The sequence below is a fragment of the Cibotium barometz genome, chromosome 26 (assembly GCF_041138505.1).
Source record: "Cibotium barometz isolate CiBa-2024 chromosome 26, ASM4113850v1, whole genome shotgun sequence".
In the NCBI taxonomy this organism is placed as follows: Eukaryota; Viridiplantae; Streptophyta; class Polypodiopsida; order Cyatheales; family Cibotiaceae; genus Cibotium; species Cibotium barometz.
In genome coordinates this window covers 31,446,853-31,471,142 of record NC_141071.1, presented here as the reverse complement: position 1 = coordinate 31,471,142, position 24,290 = coordinate 31,446,853, and the positions used below count along the sequence as shown (strand labels likewise).

General features: G+C 48.0%; 1 protein-coding gene across 1 annotated transcript in view; it reads right to left on the bottom strand.

The window, feature by feature from the left end:
• Positions 1–24,290, bottom strand: part of LOC147623879 (kinesin-like protein KIN-14I) — a 102,751-nt gene that overhangs the window by 28,892 nt on the left and 49,569 nt on the right. The window contains exons 9-15 of the mRNA XM_086820520.1: positions 4,904–5,002; positions 4,378–4,515; positions 4,069–4,263; positions 3,821–3,947; positions 3,416–3,618; positions 3,138–3,320; positions 2,941–3,036 (exon numbers count right to left, since the gene is read on the bottom strand). Of these exons, the coding sequence (XP_086676646.1) occupies positions 2,941–3,036; positions 3,138–3,320; positions 3,416–3,618; positions 3,821–3,947; positions 4,069–4,263; positions 4,378–4,515; positions 4,904–5,002 (1,041 nt within the window). The remainder of the gene's footprint in view (positions 1–2,940; positions 3,037–3,137; positions 3,321–3,415; positions 3,619–3,820; positions 3,948–4,068; positions 4,264–4,377; positions 4,516–4,903; positions 5,003–24,290) is intronic.

Below are 24,290 nucleotides of genomic sequence, written 5' to 3'. Positions count from 1 at the left end.
ACTTTAGTTTCTCTATCTTACAGCACCCCTAAGATGACCAGAATACACCAGTCTTATGCTAATTGTAGATATTATACAATTTTGTTGTACCTCAGTAGGAGTATTTTCCTTTCATAGCTGTTTAGGAATGTTTTAGGACTGTTTTAGTCCTTTTTGTCTTCCTTTTGATGAGACACCATTAGCTGCATACTACGTTTTGGTCTCATAGGCCACTTTGGCCTTTCGCAGACGTTAATATATTACTATTGGGAGACTTTAATGCACGTACAGGCACAGAGCAGAAAGAGCTGTATGATACTCAAGAGGCTATGTACCCGGAGATCACGGCAAAGGATGTAGGGTTGCAGAGATCAGCACACGATGAGGGGGAGATTACAGATTATGGCAGGCATTTTCTCACACTCGGGAGTGCACATGGGTTGGTCATATACAATGGCTTACAAAGATGGCAAGGATCAGATGCTCTCACACACTGGAACTCTAAAGGGGGAGCGAGCACAGTGGACTACTTGATGGGGTCTCCTTCATTGATACCTGATGTGCGGGGTTTCACGATTTCCAATCGGCCCATTGGCATAGCAGCCGATCATGCATACCTGAGTTTCACACTAGTAGGTAGATCCCCGAGAGATGGGCCAGCCACTCATCTACCTAGGTACCCAAGATATCAGTTTACACGTGAGACAGTTGGGGTTTACCGAGATGCAGTATCCGATGGCTTGTTCACTTTAGACCCGCATAGCCCTCTGGACGAGATCACCAGAGGATTGGTAGGTGTACTACGTGCATCCGCCTCATATGCGTTTCCCTACACTATGATCCCCCCCTTCCCCCCGCAGCACTGTCCCACAGAACAGTTGGTATGATGATGAGTGTCGTGAGACACAAGCACAGCTACAACGTGAGATTGCCACTAGGACTCACGCGCATAGACAGGCCAGAATGATCTTTCGGTGCCTTGTGCGGAGGAAGAAACGAGCCTATCTGGCTAAGCTAGAGGAGGAGATCTACCAACTCTTCCTGGGGAAGGACAACAAGAGGGCATGGAAGATGTTTCAGGAGAGACAGACTGGTACTCCGATTACTGCACCTGAGGCATGGCATACTTATGCTAGACAGCTATATGATGCACCAGGACAGCCCCCCACCCCCCCTCCACTAGGAGCTAGACCGGCTAGCAGCACCTTTTTTACTATGCGGATGGTGCTAGATGCGATAGATAGGTTACAGAATGGAAAGGCACAGGATCATGATTGGCTCAAACAAAATTCCAGGCTGGATGTTGACATGCCGACGAATCGTTGCTGTGACCACCTTGGATTCTGTGCTAGACATTGACATGTGTTTAATCATGCCATTTGTGAGGGTTTCCCGGCAAGCTGGACAGAGCATATTGGTACGAGGCAACTATAGGATGATCATGATTGGTCATTACTTGGCCAAACTATATGGCTCTATATTTGAGTCAGAGTTGAGCCGCTCGGCAGAGAGGCATGGTCATCGAGCACATGGACAGGCCGGCTTCAGGAGAGGATTTACTACCTTGGATCACATACTGACACCTCGGGCACTTATTGAAGAGGGCAGGGCACAGAAGAGAAGGATATACTGCTGCTTTGTGGACTTCCGCAAAGCCTTCGATACCGTACCACGTGCCAGGCTTATGCACAGATTGCATGATATTGAGGTACCCAAGGATATGCAGTGGGGGATATATGCTTTGTATGAGTCTGTGACAGGCAAAGTCCGAGCTCCAGGCGCACTATCCGATATGGTGACCAGCACGATAGGGGTGAAGCAGGGATGCCCGCTATCGCCCACCCTCTTTGGACTGTACGTTGATGCGGTCTTTGATTATGTAGACACATTGGGAGGCCCAAGGGCATGCTTGGCAGGGGTGTTGATACCCATCTTGTTATATGCTGATGATATTGTTCTAATCTCAGACTCTCCGGAGGGATTACAGAGACACCTGGATGCATTAGAGGCTTTCTGTGCGGATAGAGATCTGACAATGTACCTTGGGAAAACCAAGGTTATGGTGTTTAACACCACACAGGCATGGGTGACGAGATCAGAGCCTCATTTCATTTTCCGAGGGGAGCCAGTTGAGTACATCAGATCATATGTCTACTTGGGAGTTACTTCCGCATTTCTCCCTGAAGGAGGCAACAGCAGCTAGATTAGCTCAAGGGCATGCAGCCTTGGGGGCACTTGAGAGGCAGTGTGCACACATACAGTTTCAAGAGCCGCGCACCAAATTGTGGCTATTTGATACGTTGTCACACCGACCCTCCTATACGGAGCTCCAATTTGGGGGCTCAGCATACATCATAGATCTCAGAGAGGGACGGATGAGGGATGGAGGCAAATGGAGAGACCACTAATTATGATGACTGCCCGCATGATTCGGAGAAAATCATTAGTAGCACATGAGATTGTTTGGGCTGAGCTGGGTGCCGCACCAGTAGTAACCGAAGCCCTATTCCAGGCAATTACCTTTTTACAGCAGCTATGGGAGCTCCCTCAGCAGAGGTACTCCCGATTAGCATTGACCTCATCCATACAGTTGGCAAAGGATGGAGATACTCATTGCTGGTACGCTCAGATGAGATCATGGTTTGACCTACATGGTTTGAGGATAGAGGCACTACCACCCTTTCAGTACAGTCTGGATCGTCCATTTTTGGATCTCACCCGCTCAGAGCAAAACCGCGTGATCAAGATGGATATCATCAGAGTGGACACAGAGAGGACATGGACTAGCCCCCTTGAGCCCCCTTGGTGTTCTCTTTGATGAGATACCAACTTCAGATGTACTCTCAGTTTTGGTCTCATAGGCCATTATGGCCTCTTAGAGACGTTAATATATCATTTCATTTCTCTCTCTCTCTCGTGGTAAATATTGTCACCAAAGTACTTCACTATCAAGAAAAGTACCTTCGCGTCCTTTTTTATTTCAAGCTTATGCCTCTTCCCATTCTTTGGCAACAGCAAGTCAACAAGTGTATCCTGATAAAGTTCTATCATGTATGCCTGTATGCACACCCATACACAAGTATTAGAAAATAGCCTTTGCTAGTTGTGTAGCATCAGTTCCTATTGTTTTGGAAAGCCTTTTCAGTGAGAAAATTTACCTTAAGAGTAAAGCAGAATTTATTCCTGTCTCTTTGTAAGATTTTGAAAAGCTCTTCAGTGGCTCGAGGTGTGAGACCGGGGTTACCATCAGAACCATAGATCGTGAAAGTTTTTCCAGATCCAGTCTGTCCGTAAGCAAATATACACACGTTGTATCCATCAACTGCTGACTGTATCAAAAACTGCATTAAAAATTCCAAACTTAGCCAGTCTTTACTTTGAGAATCTTTTTCTAGCAGGGAGAATACATCTCAGTCAGGATTACTTCCAAGTTAACCTTTGTGTTCTCAAAAACCTGCTCCTGGGTGGCACTGCAGTCGAAAACGTGATCAAACTGATGCTGCTTCGGTTTATTATCTTTCCAAGGGTGCTCCAAAGTGAAATCATCTGGGGAAATCAACACAGTTTTTTGCCCCTCTGATACCTCTTTCTCACTTAATGGCCGCCACCGAGCATAGACCCTGATTTTCCCTTTCATGTCTGAAACTTTAACACTTGGTCAGGAATCAGGACTTAGGACTCAGGACTCAAGACCAAATCAAAATACACTGGAATGCTCTAAAGCTCTATCTTTATGGCCATCCGCACTTTTTCAAGGTTTTAAGTCCTAAAAGAAAAACGATGCACAAGCAAGTCCTGTAAGCAGTGAAATATCATATGACTCTACTTCACACAAACCTACCTTCCATCATATTGAAATATCGCTTCCTAAGAATTTGTTCTTCCTTGTAAAGGGCTTCAAGCTCAGCTAGCTGTTCTGCCTGCTTCTTTAGAATTGAAGCCGATTGAGCATTCTTTCTGTCGATATCCTGTTACAGCCACCAAAAATCCTTATTCAAAAGGCTTGATAGATTCTACACCAAGTTTTCTGAAATATTTTTAGCTTGGAGTCCATACAGACTTGTAAAAATCTTGCTTAACAAACTCTACCTCTTTCATCTCTCTCAGCTCTTCCAGCTCCTTCAGGCTTCCTTGCAGTGCCTCCAGTTCTGAAGTGCGAAAAGCCAGCATGGACTCTGCTACGCTAAATTCCCGTGTCTGCTCAATCAACTTTTTCTCCAGTTCTGCTACCCTTCTTCTAAGGATGTCACGCTCTTGGGAAAACATTTTATCTAAATGTTGAGCCTACAGCAAATTTACGATGTTTGATAAGTACAAGACTCTTGTCACATATGGCAATAGCAAAGCTGTGCAGAGACCTGTGACTTTCAATTCACAATGCAGATGTGCCAAGTGTACCTCGTTCAATTTCTTCTTCTCAGCCCTGCTTAGTTTCTGCTCAAGTAGCTCCTTTTCATTGGCCAGTTTCTTCGCTGTTTCTTGTGCTGAACGCAGTTCATCAATCCGTGTTTTCAACTCATTTTCAAGATCATTGACCTGCAGAAGAGATAGCAGCTTCTTCTTTTCTTTAAAGGCATTTTTGAAGTTCATGGAAGGAGCGTTATTGCCTCCAAAACATATTTTCAGCCAATGCTGTGGTCCATGCACCAAGAAATGTTCTCCAGCTCATAATTGAGCATAGCACGCACCTTCCCCGCACCCCCCCCCCCACCCCCCGCTCCCTCTCAAACACACACACATGCGCGTGCACTCTTGAAGTGGGTAAACCCCCCTTAACTTTCATCAATGGTTTGACAACTCACAAGGCATATATATGCTATATGTATTTATGTATTATTCTTTTTGCACAAGTACATACATACACATTTGCTATATATATGTACGTATGTATATAAACATACATCATTAAGAAAGCCAACTATACCTGTGTATCACATCTTGAGGTCATAACTGTATGCACCCCTTGCAGCAAGCTTGCCTTTTGTAACGAGCCCTCTAAAGCAGTTTTCTCAGATATCGTGGCCTGCATGCAATAAAATAACAAAAATGTGTCCTTAGTATCATCTCTCTCTCTCTCTCTCTCTCTCTCTCTCTGAAACCGGCCTCTGGTAGAAACCAAAGTGCGGTGGACTAGCAATCACCCGTCCACTTGTAGTCTAGATATGAAAACATAATAGATTGGAGCTAGAGTGCCCAAATCTGAAAACAAAGCGACACCTGTTGGCCCCAAAGCTTGGCGCCCCTTGCGGTATTTCTTTATTCAATTTCAAAAGTATGAAAGGCTGAGTACAACAAAATCAGCCAAGAGATTACACCTGTATGTCCAATCTGACAGCCCACAATACCTCTTTTTTTTTTTTTTTTCCCGGAAAAACGATCCTTCTATTAGTTAATGAGAAAACGCCATAAGGCTACAAAGCTCACCTCGCAAGGAGGGATAAAAACACAGTGAACACCTGAGCTCCACCCCCGTGGTGGCTGGCCGCTCTCTGGGGGGGGGGCTACCTAGTAGTACATGTGGGAGGTGAGAAAAGCCAAACTGGAGGCCTATAGTGCCAAGTGACATCCTCGCCCCTCGCGGTGAGGAAAGGGCCAGGCTGCCACGTGCGGAGGAAAGCCTTGCGGCGCCCTCTCATGCGGTCCGAGTCGCCCTGGAGTTTCCCCCAGTGTCCTCTCAAGGTGTGAATGATGTCCACCCAGAGGGCCTGTATGACCTCCCCCGGTGGAGTCGCCTGGCGGTCAATGGCCTCCCTGCATCGGGCTCTCCATATGTGCCAAGCCGTCATGCTGCTGATCATCTCCCATCTGTGCCCGACCCGCTCCTGAGGGGCTGCCGAAGAGAAGTCTGGCGTCGGAACCACCGCCATCGCCCTGTCAGAGACCTGGATGGTCGCACTACCAAGGACGTCCTCATATCCAAGGGCCGGGCCGCTGTCCGTGGCCCAAGCCACCGCACCCCACGTCACCAGCATCTCACCTGGTGAGCCTGCAAAAACCATCCTGAGAGCGCGCTGCCAGACCTGCTGTGCCTGTGGGCAATCCCATAAGCAGTGCCGCTGCGACTCCTGTGCATGGCCGCACCGAGGGCAGGACGCTGGGTGTCTGCCAAAAGCTAGCCAAGCCCCCACAGCCAGTCCTCTATGCGCTGTGAGCCAGAGAAAAAGCGTCACCTTCCGAGGCCGGAAGCTGGCCCAAAGGCGCTGCCAGAAGTCCCTAAGAAAGGCAGGGGAGAGCCCCTGTCGCCGCCAATGCTCGGCCGCCGCCGGGGTGCTCGCTATCCTGTGCCTCTGAATCCGCCGCCCCAGCCTCGCTGTGTACTGAAAAAAGGGGATGCCTGGGCTGGTGGGGGCCGAGTAGGGATCTCGCCAAAACCACTCACCTGGATCCCACTGAAGGCGAATAAGAGGCCTGCTGTCCCAAGCCCATAATCTCCAAGAACAGTCCTCCCCTATCGAGGCCGGTGAGGGGTCTACATGCCACTGTCTCTGATGAAAGCCGACCACCCGCACCCTCTGAAGAATACAACCCTGGAGCCCATCCAAATCCAGTCGTGTCCTCTGAAGCTGGCCACCCTCTCCCACCTCGAAAGTGAGTGGGGCGACTCTCTCCGCTGTGCCGCAGACCGCTAGAAGGATCTCATGCCGAGTAAAGACACCCATCCACTGTGCAGGTGGAGGGTCCTGTACTGGGGTCCGCCACTCCCGGGGGATGGCCGCCTCAATGTCCTGTCTCATCGACTCTCTGCCCCTCATCCCACTGAGTCTCCTCTCCTGAGCCTCTAGAGGTAGCTGCTGAAAACATATCCAGTCGTCTAGGGACAGGGCTGGGCCGGAGCTCAACGGGCCCCACGACACGTGAGGCCGCGATCCAACCATATGGCCGCTGGGAAGTCGAATCAAGGGGTTCCAGATCAATGGCTGCCTCAGGCGCTCCTCATCGGTGCCCGGGGGAGTCTGGAAGAGTGACGGCCTCAGATGCGCCCAGGCCTTCAGAAGGCTAGCTACAAAACGCTCCTCAAAGCCAAGGCCTACTCCTCTGGATCGCTGCTCTGTAAAGATCCACCTGATGCTGGGGGTCCAGGGGCCGCTAAGAGAAGGAGTGCGGCTGAGCATCCTGGAAACAAGAAACTCCTTCCATGGCTCAGCGCCTGGCAGGAGGCCACGAACTACCAACTTGCCAAGCAAAGCTCGGCTTTGGCAAATAGGATCAACAATGCCCAGGCCGCCTCTCTCCCTCGGCTGAGTGATCACAGCCCATGCCACCTTGGCCCTGGCAGGCCGCCCGTCGCCACCGGACCAAAGAAAGTTCCTGATGAGCCTCTGCACCTGGCCAATGCACGCCCGCGAGAAGGCCCAGCAAGAAGTGATGTACCACATGGTAGCAAGCAGAACTTGGTTGGCCACAACTACTCGGCCAGCCAGAGATAAACGAGCGGTACTCCAATACAGAAGCTTCTTCCGAATGCTCAGAAGAAGGGGGGCTATCTGCTGCTCCGGAGATAATGCCCACGTAGCATCCCAAATAACGCACTGTAGTGCCGGGGGGCAGCCATTGGAAACCATCAACTGGCCTCCAAGTCGGGGGGGGCATAGAACTGATCCACAACCCACACGATTTGTGCCAGTTGATCAAAGCACCCGAAGCTCTGCAAAACCTGTCCATGGCTGAGGCGAAGCGGCGGAGGTTCTCCTCACCTCCCTGAAGATAGACAGCAGTGTCATCCGCAAACTCCGAGTCTAGGAGCTCCTCCGAGGTGCGGATGGGAAGCTGGAGGCCCCGCAAACCTGTATCCTGTGCCGTCAAAAAAGTGCTCATGGCCTCCGCCACAAAAAGAAAAAGAAAGGGCGCCAAGGGGCACCCCTGCCGCACCGAGCGCGAGAGCTGGAACCTCTCTCCGCGCACGCCCTGTATCAGCACCTGGCTATGAGCCGATGTGTAGAGTGCAGAGACCCCACGGATCCACTGAGGGGGGAAGCCCATCCTCTCCATAGTGCCTTCCAAGAAGGCCCAGTCCACCCGATCATATGCCTTCTCGAAGTCGAGAAGGAGCACTGCCAGATCCTCCTGCCGAAATCTAGCCAAAGCCGTAGCCTCCCAGAAAGAGAAAATGCTATCCAGAATGCTCCTATCCTGGATGAAGCCTGTCTGCGTGGAGTGGATGATGTCCGGAAGGTGAGGCTGAAGCCGCCTGCTAATCGCCTTAGCTAGGACCTTGTAGGCCGTGCCTAGCAAGGTGATCGGTCTCCACTATCTAATCTTCAGTCTGTCTCCTCCCTCTTTGGGGATCAAGTGAATCAACCCCTCTGCCATGCTGTCCGGCATGACTCCCGACTCCATAATCTCCTCGAATGCCAATCTGAAGCCCCTATGTAATAGGCCCCAATACCTCTGGAAGAAAGCCACTGAGAGACCGTCCTCTCCTGGGCATTTGCCCCGAGGTAATGCCTGAAGAGCCTCCTCCAGTTCCGTATCCGAGAAGGGGGAGAGAAGGGAGTGCTGCAAATGGGCCGGCACAACCGGTCTCATGAAGCTCCAGACTGCCTCCCGAGCCTCTCTCACCCTGTCATCTGCTGGCTCAGCAGAGAGAAGATCCCTGTAAAAATCTGTGGCTATCGCTCGAACCCTGGGGGGATCCACCACAACCTGGCCATCAGCCTGCCGAAGACGCCTGAGACCCTCTCGTCTGAAGCGAGGCCCTGTCGCCTCAAAGAAATCTCGAGTCACTCTGTCTCCAGCCTGTGTCCAAAAAGAAGCCCGAGCATGGAATCGGAACTCCACCCTCCTCTCCTCGATGGATCTGATCTCAGTGCGAACTGACTCCATCTGCTCTGAGATCCAAGGGCTTGTAGGATCCCTCTCCTAGAGTCTCTGGAGGGACGCTAGACTCCTCCGTAGGCTCCTCTCCTGCTCTCTGAAGGCCTCCAGACGGTCCAAGGCAGCCTGTCTGAGCATCCGACTGATCTCCTGCAAGCCACTGGCAAGATCGCTGGCTGCCGTTCCTCTCCTGAACTGCAGCTCCTGCCAGACCTGCTCAACTCTGATCGCAATCTCGGGCTCCTCTATGAGACAATCTGGAATCCGGACGCTCTGGCCCGCTCTCCTCTCGTAGGGTCCTCGATCTGGAGAAGCACTGGAAAGTGGTCTGAAAACGAGGAGCCTGCAAGTATGCCCACAGTGCCACCTCTATCACAAGCCCACTCATCAATGTAAAACCTGTCGATGCGGGAAAGGTTAACTCCTGTGGCCCGTCTATCCGAGCGCGAAAAAGATAGACTCCCCTGCAACCTGCCAAACTCCGGGAGAGTCCACGGATCCTGGCCTCTCACCTGCAGCACTAGTTCCTCCCAGGCAGCGAGCTCCGGCCCATGAATGGTCTCCTGGCTGCCCCCCATCCTGTCCTCTGCATCCTCCAACATGTTGCAATCCCCTCCTAGGCACCAGTGGTCTGCCAAGGGGAGGGACTGCCTAATGGTGCTCCAGAACTCGGCTCTCCCGGTTGCCCCTTTGGGGGCGTAGAAGTTGAGGAAGCCAATGCGGTCTTCCCCAACCCGAAGGATGATCCACTGCGCTCGACCCTGGACCAGAGTGCCAGAGTCCACAACCTCGGATAGAAGCTGCTCGCTGACTGAGATGCATACTCCACCCTGGTTCCCCTGGGAGCCATATGCCGGTGACCAAAAAGTGTGACTCCTGCCTGGCAAGATCTTCCCGCAGGTGCGGGTACGCCCGGCAGAAAGGTGGTGCTCCTGGATGAAAAGGATATCTATGGGTCCTCCAACGAGAGCCCTCTGGATCTCCTGGCGAAGTCTGCCCCGACCAATGTAGCAGCGATGTCCACCGAGACCCTGGATGTTCCATGAGAGGATCCTCATGGATGAGCTATGGCAAGTGAAGCAGCCGCCACTGGCTCACCCCTCTCAGCCAGCCCGGATGATCTGCCCTCCACTCTGTGAGTCTTGGGCGCCGGCTTGGAGGGAGAATAGTCACTGTCTGTTCGGGTGCGGAGTCTCTCCAAAAAGAGGGTGACCTGTCTCTGTGTCCAGCCCCACTCCGCCTTCGCCCTGTCCAGGGCATAGGCGTGAGACCAATCCTCTGCATATATGTATCTAAAGGTCGGCTGCACCCTCGGGGCGGCATGGAGGAGAATCAGTAGCACCGCCTCAACTGAGGTGTGGACCGGATCCGCCCGCCAATCTCCTATACCAAACAAGCTCATGCGGGCTGAGTGTAATCGGGTCTGCAATAAGTCCGTGAGCCCCAAGTCGCTGAAGTGGTGAGAAAACTCCAGTATCTGATCACGCAAAACTTCCTCTACAGAGTTGCAATCCCATGCTGTGTCTGGGGCAACACTGAGAGGAAAGGAGAAGGCCACCATGCTGCTCACCACTGAAGGAGAACGAGAGGGATGGCACACCACGCAAACTCGCAAGGGCGCGACCAGTGTCTCGAACGGGCCAGAGCCCACAATACCTCTTAGCACAGAGGATTCACACACACAGATCTGTGTCTCAAAGCAACACTCTGTGCCTCCCTCTGATCAGCCAAGACCATTAAGCAGGGCAGCCATGAGCATACATCTGGCATATCTCAAGCACATGATTCAACATCTCAGCTCATACATACATTCACTGTTCAATCCCTGTCTCCACCCTTTTCAATCTGCCATATCCCTCCTCTCACAAGGGGCCAGATAGCTCAAATCTGCAACAGACATAAGGCAATAGAAAGAGAGATAGATGAACAGATGCGAAGCTTACCAAAATCAGCTCGTGGATCTGCACCGGAGGAAGTAACGGTACCAATCTGTACTTGCAGGCACTTGTTTCAACAACCCTGCTTCACACGTGTGAGTGTACTTGTCTGTACCTTCCTCTCTGCATCCACTTCAATGTTGTACCTGCAGCCCTTTGATGCTGCACCGGCTGTACCACGATATACTCCGCCTGTACCAAGGAGAGCGCCGCCTGCAGCTGTACGGCTCAGTTTGTACCAGAAAATACGCCGCCTGCAACTGTAATGATGCGCCTGCTCTTGCTATACCCGACTGTACCTGAAGGTACAGTTCTGTACCTGCTGTACGGCCACCTGTCAACAGTCGTACAGGTGATTGTACCTGCTGTACGGCCTCTGTCAGAGTGTTTCTGTCCTGTCCGTAGAGCTGTACCTGCAACAGAACCTACAACAACAGCAGTTCTGTACCTGTGCGCAGCCTGTACCAGCAGATGTACCCGCAGCAACACCTGTGCGCAGCCTGTGTACCAGAGAGTGTACCTGCAACAGCCTGTCCATACAGAGCTGTACGGCTGGTTTGCACAGAAAAACAGCAGCCAGAATTCTGCAGCAGCCGACTAGTTCTCTTCTTGCTTTTCCACGCTTCCCAACAACACGTATGCTCCACGATTTCCAAAAAGAAGAGAGAGAGAGAAGAGAGAGAGGCATGCACTCCAAAAGTGGAGTTGCCTCCTCCCCATAATAATCCTAGGGCCCCAACTTTAATAAATATTAAAGTTCCCTAGGGGCCACTAAGGCCTAGGGGCAACCTTCAATAAAACATCAAAATTTTAATGTTCTAGTTCCCCCCTTCACACCTAGGGATGTCCACACATCATTAACTCTGTCCGGGCACCCCCCATGTGAATCATTCAATATTTTGTCTCAGCAACCACCATGCCCACACTTGTACTGTTCCATTTTCACAGGGCCATGACACTCTCTCTCTCTCTCTCTCTCTCTCTCTCTCTCTCTCTCATTACGGAGAGGAGGCCCGCTTGACGGTGCACGGCCTATGAGACCTTGCGATTCATGGTGTGGAATTGCAACGGAGCCCTTAGAACACATGCAGGGTACTTTGAGGATACTTTCAGACACAGTGATATTGCTATGTATACGGAGACCCATCAGTGCACAAGCAAGAGGCTTCCTGACGTCCGGGGTTATAGATGGGAATCAGTTTTCCGCCCTCAACCACACACAGTGGGAGGTACCAGAGGATCTGGAGGAGTGGCAATACTTTACAGGGAGGAGCTTCGTGACAAAATACATGTGGTACATAGAGATGCAGATGCGAGGTTCATGTGGGTCCGAATATGCAGAGAGGGGCTCCACGAGCTATATGTGGCGGTATGCTACTTTCCCCCAGCCCACTCCAGGTTTGCACCATCAGGAGAGTCGCCCTATATACCACTATATGATGATATCATGAGGTTTGCCAACATGGGACACATATTACTATTGGCAGAGACTTTAATGCACGTACAGGCACAGAGCAGACAGAGTTGTATCATACTCAAGAGGCTATGTACCCGGAGATCACGGCAGAGGATGTAGGGTTGCAGAGATCAGCACAGGATGAGGGGTGGATTACAGATTATGGCAGGCACTTTCTCACACTCGGGAGTGCACATGGGTTGGTCATATACAATGGCTTATCGAGATGGCAAGGATCAGATGCTCTCACACACTCGAACTCTAAAGGGGGAGCGAGCACAGTGGACTACTTGATGGGATCTCCTTCATTGATACCTGATGTGCGGGGTTTCACGATTTCCAGTAGGCCCATTGGCATAGCAGCCAATCATGCATACCTGAGTTTCACACTAGTAGGTAGATCCCCGAGAGATGGGACAGCCACTCATCTACATAGGTACCCGAGATATCAGTTTACACGTGAGACAGTTGGGGTTTATCCAGATGCAGTATCTGATGGCTTGTTCGCTTTAGACCCGCATAGCCCTTTGGACAAGATTACGAGAGGATTGGCAGGTGTACTACATGCATCCGCCTCATATGCGTTTCCCTGCACTATGATCCCTTCCACCCACCCCCGCAGCACTACCCCACAGAACAGTTGGTATGATGATCAGTGTCGTGAGACACGAGCACAGCTACAGCATGAGATTGCCATTGAGTCTCACACGCATAGAGAGGCCAGGATGATCTTTCGGCGCCTTGTGCTGCGGAGGAAGAAACGAGCCTATCTGGCTAAACTAGAGGAGGAGATCTACCAACTCTCCTGGGGAAGGACAGCAAGAGGGCATGGAAGATGTTTCAGGAGAGACAGCCTGGTACTCCGATTACTGCACCTGAGGCATGGCATACTTATGCTAGAGAGCTATATGATGCACCAGGACAGCCCCCACCCCCCCTCCACTGGGAGCTAGACCGGCTAGCAGCACCTTTTTTACTGTGCAAATGGTGCTAGATGTGATAGATAGGTTACAGAATGCAGAGGCACAGGATCATGATGGGCTAGTTGGAGAGCACTTCTCATATGCACAAGACGCTTTGGCTCTGCTCATCGTACATGTGTTTAATCGTGCCATTTGTGAGGGTTTCCCGACAAGCTGGACAGAGCATATCATTGTACCACTCTTTAAGACTGGGGAACCCATGGTACCAGGCAACTACAGGACGATCATGATTGGTCATTACTTGGCCAAATTTCATGGCTCTATATTGGAGTCGGAGCTGAAACGATGGGCAGAGAGGCATGGTCATCGAGCACATGGACAGGCCGCCTTCAGGAGAGGATTTACTACCTTGGATCACATACTGACACTTCGGGCACTTATTGAAGTGGGTAGGGCACAGAAGAGAAGGATATACTGCTGCTTTGTGGACTTCCGCAAAGCCTTTGATATCGTACCACGTGCCAGGCTTATGCACAGATTGCATGACATTGAGGTACCCGAGGATATGCAGTGGGGGATATATGCTTTGTATGAGTCTGTGACAGGCAGAGTCCGAGCTCCAGGCGGACTATCTGATAGGGTGACCAGCACGATAGGGGTGAAGCAGGGATGCCCGCTATCGCCCACCCTCTTTCGACTGTACATTGATGCGGTCTCTGATTATGTAGACAGATTGGGAGGCCCAGCGGCATGCCTGGCAGGGGTGTTGATACCCATCTTGTTATATGATGATGATATTGTTCTAATCTCAGACTCTCCAGAGGGATTACATAGACACCTTGATGCATTACAGGCTTTCTGTGCGGATAGAGATCTGACAACACTGAACCTTGGGAAAACCAAGGTTATGGTGTTTAACACCACACAGGCATGGGTGACGAGATCAAAGCCTCAATTCACTTTCCAAGGGGAGCCGCTAGAGTACATCAGGTCATATGTCTACTTGGGAGTTACTTTCACAGGACCGTGTTTCTCCCTCAAGGAGGCAGCAGCAGCAGCTAGATTAGCTTGAGGGCATGCAGCCTTGGGGGTAGTGTGCACACATACAGTTTCACGAACCATGCACCCAATTGTGGCTATTTGATACGCTTGTCACACCGACCCTCCTGTACGAAGCTCCAATTTGGGGCCCAGTATACATCACAGATCTCAGAGAGGGACACATGAGGGATGGAGGCAAATGGACTGATTATGATTATGATGATTGCCCGCATGATTCGGAGCAAATCATTAGTACCACGTGAGATTGTTCGGGCTGAGTTGGGTGCCCCAGCAGTAGTAACCAAGGCCCTATTCCAGGCAGTTATCTTTTTACAGTGGCTATGGGAGCAGAGGTACTCCCGATTGGCATTGAATTCATCCATACAGTTGGCAGAGGATGGAGATACTCATTGTTGGTACGCTCAGATGAGATCATGGTCTGACCTACATGATTTGCGGATAGAGGCACTACCACCCTTTCAGTACACTCTGGATTGTCCATTTTTGGATCTCACCCGCTCAAAGCAAAACCGCGTGATCAGGATGGATATCATCAAAGTGGACACAGAGAGGACATGGACTAGCCCCCTTGAGCCCTTGGGCACGAAAATGGCTCATTACAAGAGCCATTCTCTACACCTCTCACCGGATGATTTTATCAACCGCCCGGCGTACATGGATGTACACCTATCACATGGGATACGTTGTGCCATTGGACAGATCCGGACCTCATCACACCAGCTGCGGATTGAGACAAGGCGATATGTGCATCAAATCTTGGATGACTGCATTTGTCAGCTATGCTACCAGGAGGTAGAGACAAAGGAATACTACATTTGCCGATGTATAGTCTATTATGAGATCCGAGGGAGATATCACTACCTCTTCGGAGAGGGTTTTGGGCCGTTACGCAAGGTTATGGAGTTTGAGGATCAGAGATGCCTGGGGTTGTTTCTACTTGAGCTCAGGAGACACAGAGAGACCCTCTTGGCAGACAGGAGGCCGAGCCATGATGTACCTAGACAGAGGACCCTGACAAATTTCTTCGGCACCAGAACCAACAACCCAGCCCACACACCTGATACCTCCTCCATTGGGCCGTCAGGGCACCGACCACGCTCCCAGAGAGTCACCACTGATAGAGCAGTTATCTTATGTCGTGCTCGTCGGCCACGCCCACTAGGATCCCGACCATGGCATCCTCACCATCGCCAGATCAGAGTCATTATTGCTCGGCATCGGAGGCACCTACCTCGCTTCTACGACCTCTCCATTCTAGACAGCCCCATGGCGGAGATACTTGATCTAAGGAGAGGGCAACACTTCAACTGATCAGCATACATGGATCTACCCGATATACATTTTTAAGTATTTTCTAGTATTTTCTACTCAGTATCATCTCGGAGTCTTATAGTTCTGTTCTTATAACTCTAGGACAATTAGTTTATTGTACTTTTTAGTCTCATTTAGTTGTTCTCTTTGATGAGACACCAACTTCAGATGTACTCTCAGTTTTGGTCTCATAGGCCACTATGGCCTCTTAGAGACGTCAATATATCATTTCATTTCATTTCTCACACACACACACACACACATATGATGGTTTTATCCAGATAGCTAGTTGTTTTTTCTTTTTTCCATGGTACATTTACTTCATGGGTTCATTGTAACACTTTCGGCCTCACTTCCTCCAAAAAGTGTGTTCTACCCTCACGGTTTTGCCCACCCCTTAGCCTACGGACATTCATGTCTTGCAGTAGCCGAAACATCTCTTAGTTACCGCCGGGATCAAAAGGCCAATGATAAGCCCACCGACGTATCACCTTCTTAAAGCAATCCAATCCTCCAGGATGCAACATCAACTGCTTCTGTAACCTATGCAAGATTTGCAGCTCATACACACTCCCAATTTTACCTGGGATCCAACTCCAAGAATCTCCTTCACCTGCATCTGGTTCTGGCTCTATCCCATTTTGAGGCACCACATGTCTAAGAAGCTTGATTCTCGGTTCTCCAATAAAACATTTTTTTGGATTCAGTTGCCCACCCCTTAAATACTTGCTCCAATTTACTACAATGTTCGTGCCTCGAACTAAAAATGCAAATGTCATCCAAGAAAACTCTAACAAAGTGATCTAGGAATAGTGCAAACACTTCATCCGATCTTTGTTGATACCAAGAAGGAACATTTGTTAAACCAAATGGCATAACCCTGTAGCAGAAACAACCCCAAGGTGTGATAAAAGTTGTCTTCTCTTGATCTTCGGGTGCAATGGATATCTAGAAATATCCAGAATATCCATCACAAATACGATACCTCTCTCTTGAGCAGCACGTGGAGAACCATTTCCATCCCGAGGAATCCTTTTGGACACACATAGGAAGGTTTGGGATGCATTGCCACATTTGATCACTGAGGAGATGTGTGCCGTTCTGGTTGCCCCTTTTTCTATGCAGGAGTTCAGTCATGCTCTTCATGCCTTGCCTCATGGTAAGTGTCCAGGGGAGGATGGCCTCTCCCCTGTTTTTTTCATTACTTTTTGGGATGAGATTGGGGCTAAGATCACATCGGCTCTCCTAGAGATGTGGGATACAGGTTCTATGCCTTCTTCTCTCACTAAGGGGCTTATTTATCTTATTCCTAAGAGTGGGGATAAGACATTGATTGGCCAGTGGAGACCTATCACCTTACTTGGGACTGCATATAAGATTCTTGCTAAGGCAGTGAGCATCAGATTGCAACCAATTTTGCAGGATGTCATTCATGATACTCAGAATGGATTCTTACATGATAAGAGCATCTTTGATAACATTTTCTCGTTTTGGGAGGCCGTCAAATGGGCTAAAGCGAGCAATCAGCCCTTAGCCATTCTGCTCTTGGATTTTGAGAAGGCCTATGATAGAGTGGATTGGGACTTCCTTGAGGGTACTCTTAGCCATATGGGCTTCTCTCAGAGATGGATCAAGGGAGTTTCATGCATGTATCGTGATGCCCACAGTAAAGTGCTCGCTTGCGGTGATAGAGGAGAGCAGTTTCAGATTTCTCGCTCAGAACGGCAAGGTTGCCCTTTAGCCCCATTATTATATATCATAGTTGCAGAGGCCATGAGCATCTTTCTCCACTCCACTACTGGTATTTCTGGATTGAGGTTGCCTCTTCGTAGTCAAGAGGAATTGGTTGACTCTGAGTTAGCTGATGGCACAGCCATGTTCTTGGAGGCTTCACATATATGCTTATGTTCCTTCCGGGTAGCACTAGAGGAGTTCTGTTTGGCAGCAAGGGCACTCATTAATTGGCACAAATCTAATGGTTTCTGGGTTAGTGATTCATCGAGAGTTGCTTGGGGTGCAAAGCTTGGTTTTACTTGGATCAACAAAGGATGCACTGCTAGATATTTGGGATGCTAGGTTGGGATTGATATTTCTCTTCCACAGCACTTTGCTCCGGTACTTATGAGTATCCGGAAGAAGCTCCTCCATTGGAGCTCCAGGAGATTAGATTTAGCTTCCAGAGCTTTGGTGGCTAATCAGGTATTGCTTGCCTCAGCTTGGTTTATTGCCTCAGCTTGGTTTATTGCCTCTTGTTGGTGCTTCTCTCGTGCGTGCATTGGTCAATTACGGAGATTGATCCGCAATTTTCTCTGGTCGGGTTTGGATGGCACCTCAGACACCTGCGCCAGGTGGCTTGGCTCACAGTTATTCACCCCAAACGAGAGGGGGGCTTGAATATTATCGATCTGGATGTTCAGTGCAGAACGTTGCTCTACAAACTTGCAGTCAGAGGTTTCCTACTAGGCACTAAGCCTTGGAAGGATTTTTCTTGTCTCAAATTTCCGGATGTACATCCCGGGTAGTGAGAGACTGGATGCCCAGCACACGATTTTTGTTCACAGAGGCTGATATAAGGGCACCATCTTCCCCTCTTATTGTAGCCATTGTCAAAGCATGGAGAAGCATGAGATCTTTTTTGCGACAAAGGCTTCCTAGGTCTTTGGATGAGGCTGACCGACAACCTATTATGTGGAACGAGCTCATCAGGGATGAGGCCAGTCGGCCACTTGGTGCGCCTCATTATATGCAGTGGTCAGGATGGGAGAGATGTGCATACACAATTCTTGCTTGGAAGACCTTTAAGAGTCTTCGAGAGGATCAGAGAGCTGCATCCATTCAGTATCTTAGGGGCTCTCGCATTCGTATTGATCAGATTGATGCAGTTATTCCGCATGACTGGCTCTCTGGGACCTTTCATGGAGACTATCATCCGAGTTGGCTGGGAGTTTTTTCAAGGATAGGCATACCTCTGCAGGTCATTGCTCTCCCAGGCCAGGAGGCTACAGATTGTATCATTTACTCCATCATGCCTAGAGGGAGATTAAGGAGATGTAGTATGGAGGAGATCATCCCAGATACTAGGCTTAGTCTAGTGAGGATTGTTGGTCGTTCGTGAAAGCATTGGTTCATTGACCCTTCTCCTCAGATAGTGACTCATGGATCTTGGTGTTTGTGGTTATATGGTGAAAGTCCTACCAGATATCTTCAGTGGGATCTAGGAGAGTGGGAGTGGATTGATGCCTTCGATCCTTTGAAAAGCCTTCCTTTTTTCAGTTTCACCATCCAAAATGCCAGGCTTCTCCTCACTCGACAAATGCACAGGATCCCTACTCTCAGGCCTCATTGGGAGAGCTATGATATTTCTCCAGCGATACAGTGTAGATATTGGCATAGACTTTGGCACTCATACAGAAGGAACTAGATCTCTCATTTCTTTTGGTTATTCTTACATGGTGGTCTCCCCACCAATTAGTGGAGATCAGTTTTTGATATATAGAACCTTCCTGTCCTAGGTGTGCGGCAGATTCTGAGACTGTACAACATTGTTTATGAGGATGCAGCACTGCACAATAGATTTGGGGTTCTGTAGCCCAACTTATGGGCAAATTGAGTGGCCCATCCAATCATGTGACTTGGGGGGCAGTTGCTTGGCTCTCCCAGTTCGGTCCGTAGCTTTTTTATGAGGGCAGTGGTACAGATTTTGCTATTTTCATTCGTAGAGGTATTACCCAGCATGGTTTATTGCAGGATGTCCCTCACTCTGATTATACACCCCCCAGACAGAGGATTGACACCAGTTGGGAGATTGTTGCCAGTATTACAGCATGGCAAATTTGGAGAGCTAGATGCACAGAGGCTATTGAGGGTGTCCAAATTTTTGGGTCTCAGTGCATTAGTACTATATGGGGTGATATCATCCATACTCTTATGGATCCTTAGGCTCGTATTCAGGGGCCCTCTCGTTCTGCACATATATTTATGCGAGAGTGGGAGTCGAGACCATGGCATCTTCTTTAACTCTAGTACCACAGGTCTTTCATGGCATCATGATGCTTCTCAATGGTTGAAATCACCTTACATGTTGGGGTGATTCTATTCTTTTCCGGCTTATAGCTGTGATTAATGTATGTCTTTTTCATACTTAATAGAAGTCGCTTTCTGAAAAAAAGAAATACTATATCTCTCATGCCCCGCAACTTTATCCAAAATGTCATCAAGAAGAAAAGGTAAAGGGTAATGGTTCCTCTTTGTGGCTACATTCAATGGCTTGTAATCTACACATACCCTCCATCTTCCATCTTTTTTTGGCTTGATCACAACCGGATCACCCCAATCTAAATTTTCTACTTGAGTACTTGAGTCTGTTCTTGTCCCAGCCTTCTCAACTTCTGAAATACTAGTTTCACACCTTCCTTTAACTCAATCTTGAGTGGTTCGAATGTAAATCCTCTTATCTCTTCATAAGAAGTGATAAAAAGATTATGAAATCTGGCAAACATAGCAAGATACTCTTGCCTCTCTTCTAACGTAAGACTGGTACTCAGCATCTTCTCTATTAGATCCTACAATTGAGGTTTGGAAGTCTTTGGTTGCATTAGGTTCTCCATGGTTTCAAACCTTCCCTCCTCTTCTGTTTCATGTATGGTCGTGAGTTGAACCTCCTGTGGGTCTTCTTCTCCAAGTATGAAAGACACATGTCCATTTTCTATCTCAGAATCATCACTTTCTTCACTTTCACTTTCTGTCTCCTCTTCTTCAGCACTCCTTTCATCTTCCTCATTCAGCTCCATACGATTTATCATATCGAAGCTCATTCTTTTCCCATCACTAGTATGTACAATTATTATCCCCTTTCCCCAGTTCTGAATGACACCCACAATCCACAACCATGGCCTCCCTAAAATGAGAGGATAGGCATCCAATCCTGCTGGCATGACATGACAATTGATTTTACAATGCACATTAAAGACTTCCACATTGAGGTTAGTTACAACGCCCAAACATTTTACTTGAGCATGATTTGCTAATCTGATCCTAAAACCAGATTGGGAAACAATCTTTAGACCAAGTTTCTCCATACAAGATTGGGTGATCACACAAATTTGGGCTCCCTCATCAATATAAGCTTCTCCCAACCCTACTCCTTGATGCCAAGCTTCAACAGATGGACAAATATCTGGTAATTCTTCTACAGACATTAATCCCTTTAATGATTCTGGAACACCTTTTTTGTTGGGATTCACTACTTGTTTCCATTCCCTCTTCAACTTTGGGCACATTCCCATTATCTGATCAAAAGTAATATCAGCTTTACGTTGAGCTAGGTCTTTTACTAGATCATAATTTTCATGTTCCTTCCCCAAAGGCAAGTTTGTCACTTTGAATCGTCTTCTTGGTTTCCTCGCTTTCTTCTTTGACAGTTCTGACATCTCTTGCTTCCCTTTCTTTGAGTTGGACTCAGCCTCTCCATCGATAGAAGCTCTATTTTTCTTTTGCTACAGGCATCACTTCAGGTTCCTCTTCCACACCAATAAGACTTACTGCTTTACCTTTCTCCTTCTTATCAGTAGTAGTGCCATTGCTGCTGGGTTGAGGAATATCTTTGATCTCTACACCAAAATCATTTGTTCAAGTTCTGAGGCAGAGGAAACATATCTCCTCCCATGCAATGAGGTTCATCACAGTAGGTACTGTAATGTCCCCATTCTCCACAGTTAAAGCAATGTACACTCATCGGATATACTCCATGACCCCTTCCTCCTTGTCATGTAGCTTGTTGGTTTTAATTTGATTGAGAGCCTACTCCTCTACCACCAATTGGTCCTCTTCCTCTTCCTCTACCTATATCACCAACCATGTTAAGACTCATATTTTTCATTAATTCAACTACTTTATGTAATTCCATTATTCCTCCTTCAAGGAATCATCCATCCCTTTTAACCGAAGAGGAGCTGGTACTTCTTTGGCAGTAGGAATGACTTCATGGGTGACAGGCCTCTGTGTTGATCCTTCCTACAACCTTAATTGACCAAGTCTCTTCATTTTCCATTCTTTTTCTCGAGCAAACCGGGCAGCTTCATCAAAACAGAGAGGATTCTTCAGTTCTACTTTCAATATGATATCTGGTTTAAGTCCCTCTTCATTAGGTGCTTGCTGATAATTACAAAGCTCTCTCCAAATTCCGTTAGGATCCCTTTCCCTGGCATACTGTGACAAAAAAGCAGCTTTCACTTCTTTATATCCAGGTTCACAAGGAGGAATGTGAGAGCTTCGGAAATTTTGAATAAAAACTTGCAACCATGTTTTTGCCTCTCCTTTAAGACAATAAGCCAAAATTTATAGCAAAACTTCTGGAGTGTCCCTATCCTTCATTAAGGCTGTAAATTCCAACATCTTCATTCAGTAACCCAAGGAATTCAGGAAAATCTTCAGCCATTTTTGAACCACCTACACACACACTTATCTTTGAGTCCTTTCCCCAATCACCTTAGTTCCCAAGGCTTCTACCACAAGTGGAAAGCCAATAGTATCAACATCGATTACCCATGGCTCAAGGACAAGTGACAAATACATGATCAATTGGATCAATGGCGGCAGCCTAACGGCTCTCAATTACCTCCAACAACCAGCTGATCAATCAAGAGAACAATAATAAAACCCGACTCAGCAACAACCCACCAACAAAGAACTATACCTTGAAATTGGCTAACCTTATGTATGCACAGTCGACTTCAACGCGGACTGAGTAAGCCTCAAGGACAATAATATCAAGAATATTGAAACAGGGTCACCTTGCACTCTTCAGACGACTTCTTTGTGTACACTCGAGCTTAGCTTCAACACAGGTATGATATCTCCAAAAACGGCGCCCTTTGGGAGCCCAAACGATTAGAGGTAGCCGTTCGTCTCAATAGCCAATCAACAAAGAATAAAATACTCTCTCCTCTCAGTACCGACCCTGGCTCAAACATTCATTCTCTCTCACGGCTAACCAGCCGATAACACAAGAGAAACAAGACACTAGCATCAAACTGTCTCAACATCAATTCATCACAACATCAACCCGTCACCAACATCAAACTCCAACACCAACATCAAACTCCCATCATCAACATCGAACTCCCATCCTTCTGAACCTCGCTTCCATAGGCTTTTTATAGCCTTGGCTTGCCTTGCAGTTTTCATCACCCTTCTCAGCTTTTCCTTATTTGTTGCATCGCCTCTTCTTTCCACGCGTCCTTCCAGTTTGATGCGGCCATAGCTATGGTGAGTGGCTAGGCCACTACTACTTTTCTTCACTGAACCATGCAACCTAGTAATGGCCATTCTTTTAATCAGTGACTGTCAACTTCACCTCCCCTCCACCCCTTTGGCTTGTAACATGTGGTGCCTCTACTTTTCTTATGTGCCAACTTGTCCGCCTTTCCAATAATCGATTTCCTCTACACTTTACTCCTACCATCCTTTAATACTTTTTTTACGGTCCACTTGATGATGCGCACTTTTTGAAGTTTCTCCACACGTTCGTTGCACCTCCCAACGTTTTATAAAGCTTGGGTCTAAGCTTTTCTTCTTTTAAACTAATTAAATGCCCATATGCCCATATGCCCTTATATTAGGTTCCTTCAAAGGATGCTACACACTTCTCAATTCATCATGATGATGTGCCTAGAAATTTCACAAGTACTTCAATGTCGGCTTCCTTTCCACCAAGGTTATGTAAGAACTCTCTTGCTAGCCTTTGAATTTATCCATTTGCAATAAAAAAACTCCCATTGCCAATCCTTAGAAGTACCTCCATGATGAGTCCCGGAATACCTTGTCTATGACCTCATATATGAGAAGAAAAAATGTCCACCAGGAGTTTGGTATGCTGTTATGTAAGTGTCCATTTTGCATCCTCAATCTTTTAGCTGTCAATCTTTGAAGCTCCATTTACTTTAGCATATCACCTTGATGTCAACACCATTGTGCATTGGATTATTGTAGGCTATCTTTCGTCGAGAGATATTGTTCAAAGAGATACTAACCTATTTTCCTCATGCAATCATATCATGCTATATGTACAATGATGATATCATACTTAAAAAATGCATTCTAGCTAAAATATCATAACAATCCCAGTATTATTCTGTCCATTCTAGGGTTCACAAAAACCACTTAACAACGACCACCCTTTTTGTTAAAGGGCTGCTCAACCATGCTGAAATCCTCTCCAACTATCCAATAATCTGTCTCAGGGAGGTTTGTGATGGTGTCCCAAAAGGCCACCCTCTAACCTCTCACATTAGGTGCATAAATATTCAAGATGCCCAATTTTTGTTCCTCATGCATGACCATAATCCATTGTGCCCTTAACACCATATCCAATAACATGAGGCATAAGTGACGCTACAACAGAAATGTATACACCCCCTTTGATCCCATCTGCTCAGGACCAATAAGTGTAGCTAGAAAGGTTCTTACCAATTCTACCACACTGGTGCCTATCCAATTTGTGCTCCTTCAACAAGAGTACCATCAAATTGAAGCAAGGATGCTCACTGTGTCCCACTCTCTTTGGCCTCTACATCGATGAGATTTCAGCCTTCATTGATAGAGGAGGGGGAAGAGGCGTATCACTAGCGGGCATCCTTGTTTCCATACTACTTTATGCTGAGGACATTGTGCTTATTGCAGATTCTCCAGAGGCTCTCCAGATTACGAGCATTGAGGACATTGTGCTTATTGCAGATCCTCTTGTATGATCTCGGAGTGTTGAGAAAGCATGTGGTCTTTGTTGCTACCACATTTGAAACATTTCTCTTT